The 3,377-nt window shown below is 36.3% G+C and overlaps 1 protein-coding gene across 1 annotated transcript in view; it reads right to left on the bottom strand.

Annotated features, from left to right (window-relative positions):
• The window catches only part of LOC107707998 (sodium-coupled neutral amino acid transporter 4-like), a 24,372-nt gene extending 21,855 nt beyond the window's left edge, over positions 1 to 2,517 (bottom strand). The window contains exon 1 of the mRNA XM_016512136.1: positions 2,432 to 2,517. Within this exon, the coding sequence (XP_016367622.1) occupies positions 2,432 to 2,501 (70 nt within the window). The 5' untranslated portion in view covers positions 2,502 to 2,517. The remainder of the gene's footprint in view (positions 1 to 2,431) is intronic.
• Positions 2,518 to 3,377: the final 860 nt, after the last annotated feature.

The following is a 3,377-nucleotide window of genomic DNA, read 5'->3' as shown; positions in this document are numbered from 1 at the left end:
ATATGCTTGAACTGTTTTATATCTATAGATTTTATTTTAGGCAAGTCGTGATGATTTGAGAAGGCTAAATTGATCAAACATAGGCTCACTGTCTGCCGCTGGCTGCTTGGTCGTTACTTAAAAAAAATAAAAAAAAATTATATTTAACGAACAAAAAATGCTCCAAACGTTTTTCTAAATTAACTTAATAAAAAAACAAAACTAAATATAATCACTCTGCCATTACATAAACTGAACTATTTTAATAGCTGGAACAGTAGTATAAGCTGTTTTGGGAGAAGGGGGAAAAAAAGACGGGCTCGGGTCGGTAATTCTGTTAAACTGTCGGACACGGGCCGGGCTAAGGTCTGATCATCTCGGCCCAGGGCCGGGCTAGGGCCTAAATTTGAGGCCCGTGCAGGGCTCTAATACTAGAAAGGTGACATTCTGGGCGTCTCTGCTCTGGCTCGGTATGACAGGAACATTGTGGCTTCATCTGTGTTTGTTCTTTGAGTTTATTTCGGTCTTTGAGTTTGCGCCAAAATTACAGTTGGGTCCAAGAATCAGTTCTTTTTCTCAAGCACTTTCATTATTGGAAAAAACACTGAACCCAATGATTCCCATGATATTAAACCATTCATTCTTTGAATTGCCATCAAAGTATACACAGTTAAAAGCAAACTAATAGGGAATGTTCTCATAACGTTCCGGCAAGGTTATGAACAAACGTTCTTTCAGTAACATTTGTTTGAAGTTATCTGGTCTTTGATAATGTTCTCAAAGTGTTAGCATAAAAACATTATTTATACATCATTCATGGAGCATTTTTTCCCTGAAATGTTTTAGTTTGCTCGATCAACGTGCCAAATTTCACAACTTTTAATCGTAAAATCTTTGGGCTTCCGCAGATTTACCGCCAGCAAATCAGAATATTAGAATGATTTCTAATATTCTGAACAACAGAGTACTCTTTCTGACTCAAATGATTGACGGCTATCATTCATCTCTGACTGAAACCTGGCAAGCAGGTTATTACAGTTCAGAATCATGACATTGCAGAGTCACTGTTTAAATTGTGTAAGTGAACAAGGGTAAGTTTACTTTTACCAGTTTTACTATGCTGGGCCTCAAACAACCCGGAGCGAACGCACAAAAAGTTCATGAATATGACGGACAGCCGCGGCGCCATGATGTGTTTGGATAGGGAGTTTGATCATAAACTGTTGTTGCCATCTAGAACATCCAAAAAAACTTTATGCCAACAAACAAACACTTCACTGTTAGTCATAACAGGTTCATGATGTTCTGTTAAAACACGTTTTGATGCACATAAGTAAATGCTTTCATCACATTGAAAGACAGTCAAAAGAACACAATGAACCTACTAACATATGTAACTGAAGAGCTTTATAGCTCAGACTCTAAATTAATAAGAGTTAAATGCATGCATGCAATACCAATAATTAATGGTAGTGCTCATGAATTATTAAAGCTCCATCCAGTGTAGTGTAGTGTGTGTTTGTGTGTGTGTGTGTGTGTGTGTGAGAGAGAGAGAGAATGAGTTGAGCATTGGTGGGCGGTTCACACATTACAGAATGTTCTGGATTAGCATACACAATACAACTGCAGCACATGGAATCACTCATTCTCATTCTTACGCATTGCTACTTTGCCAGTTTAGTGTTTAAATGTAGTTTGCAATGAAGATAGTGGATTTACTAAAACTTCTCAGAAATACTCATCAATGAATAGGTGGATTTTCTTCCTGTTTTGAAAAGGGTCTGACAAATGCATAAAGAATAAGAGTGTCTGCTAAATGTGTACATGTAAATGCAAATGGAAGAGGAATAATATTTCCCTCTGAAAACAATGGTGAAGTTCACACGTGTCCCTTGTATAAAGCTCGTTTGTTTTGGATGCCGCTTCCTGCATGCAAGTATACACAAACTACGACATGCATCACCTTTCTTCCAGCCTCAGACCTCGTAAAATGATACAAATGTTGTTAAACACTTGATGTGAGAGTAAGTGCGCATTGTGTGTGTTTAAAGCCTTTAAAGCTGCAGGTTTGATCGACTGATGCACGAGCTCCGGCGCGCGCCAAACACAAACGCTTTGTGTGCATGTGTGAAACCGACACAATACTGTTCACCAAAATATTCAAAATGCACGTTTCAAAAGCAGTTTAAAAAAAAAATATATCGTTCAAATGCGCACTATAATATTTCAAACATGTTGCTTTCACGTTTGCACGCGCGTGCATGATATCTCAGTTTGTGATTATATATATTTAAAGCCATCATTCTGTGATTATAATAGCAAATCAGAGCGGTTTAGAGATGCTTCTAAATGTATAATTTCTATCTCGCGCCAGCGCCAAACCGTGATGCTGCAGAGGCGCAACATCAATATTTCCCGTTCATTCTGGTAATAAATGTGTGTTTGAACCCACCTGGATCCTTCAAGGAATCAGCGCAAAGCTCGCAGGATGAAGAGAAACTGGCGGCGCTCCGCGAGATCATCAAACTCGTTTGACTGGGAGGAGCGCGTGGAAATTTCCACCATGTGATGATGGCAGACCCTCCACGAGCATCAAATTACAGCAACAACACACACACGCACGGTAATGGTCGGGGGTCTCTTCCAGAGAAGGTAATCATGAGGGGCTTCGTGAGTGTGTACGTGGTCCTCAACGTGTTTGGGCAGTTTGTGTTCTTGCTTTTATTTTATTTTATTTTATTATTTTATTTAGGGTGTTTTTGTTTTATCACAGCTTTTGTTAACAATGGCTTCATGACTTTATTTTTATTTTATAACTTTTCTTTGTTGTAATTAAATTGCTTTATTTAACTTAATATTTTATTTATTTTATTTTATAAATGTTCTTTATTGGATTTATCTTAAATTGCTTTAATTTATTTTATTTGACCTCACTTGTTATTTTACTTTGATTAATTTTTTTTACTGTTTTTTACACAGCCTTTTTATTTCTTAATTATTTTATTTCATACAACTCTAATGTTGTCTTTTTATTTTTATTACTTTCATTGGAAATAAGTGTAGAAACGATTTTTACTCAGAAATTGCTAGAAAATTTCACAAATAATTACTTTTTTTTTTTACACTACTGGCATGCTTTAGCAATATTGTTGGCAACGTAAAAATTTAATTCCAATAAGTACTATTAAGAAATTCATTGATTGCTACTTTAGTTTTTTTTTAGTTTAGTACTCTTGCACTGTTATTTATTCAGTTTAATGTTGAACTGTCTCTGATCACAGGTGCAGCATATCTGATTATAAATTCTAACTTAATTCTGTTCTGTTCTTTCATCGATCGGCATCAGGCCAGAACTGACTGATCCAATTTATCAATCTCGAGTCTCATCATATTCATAA

This window comes from Sinocyclocheilus rhinocerous, unplaced genomic scaffold (assembly GCF_001515625.1).
Source record: "Sinocyclocheilus rhinocerous isolate Xijiao unplaced genomic scaffold, SAMN03320098_v1.1 scaffold475, whole genome shotgun sequence".
Lineage (NCBI taxonomy): Eukaryota > Metazoa > Chordata > Actinopteri > Cypriniformes > Cyprinidae > Sinocyclocheilus > Sinocyclocheilus rhinocerous.
This window is presented reverse-complemented; position numbering and strand designations above follow the sequence as displayed.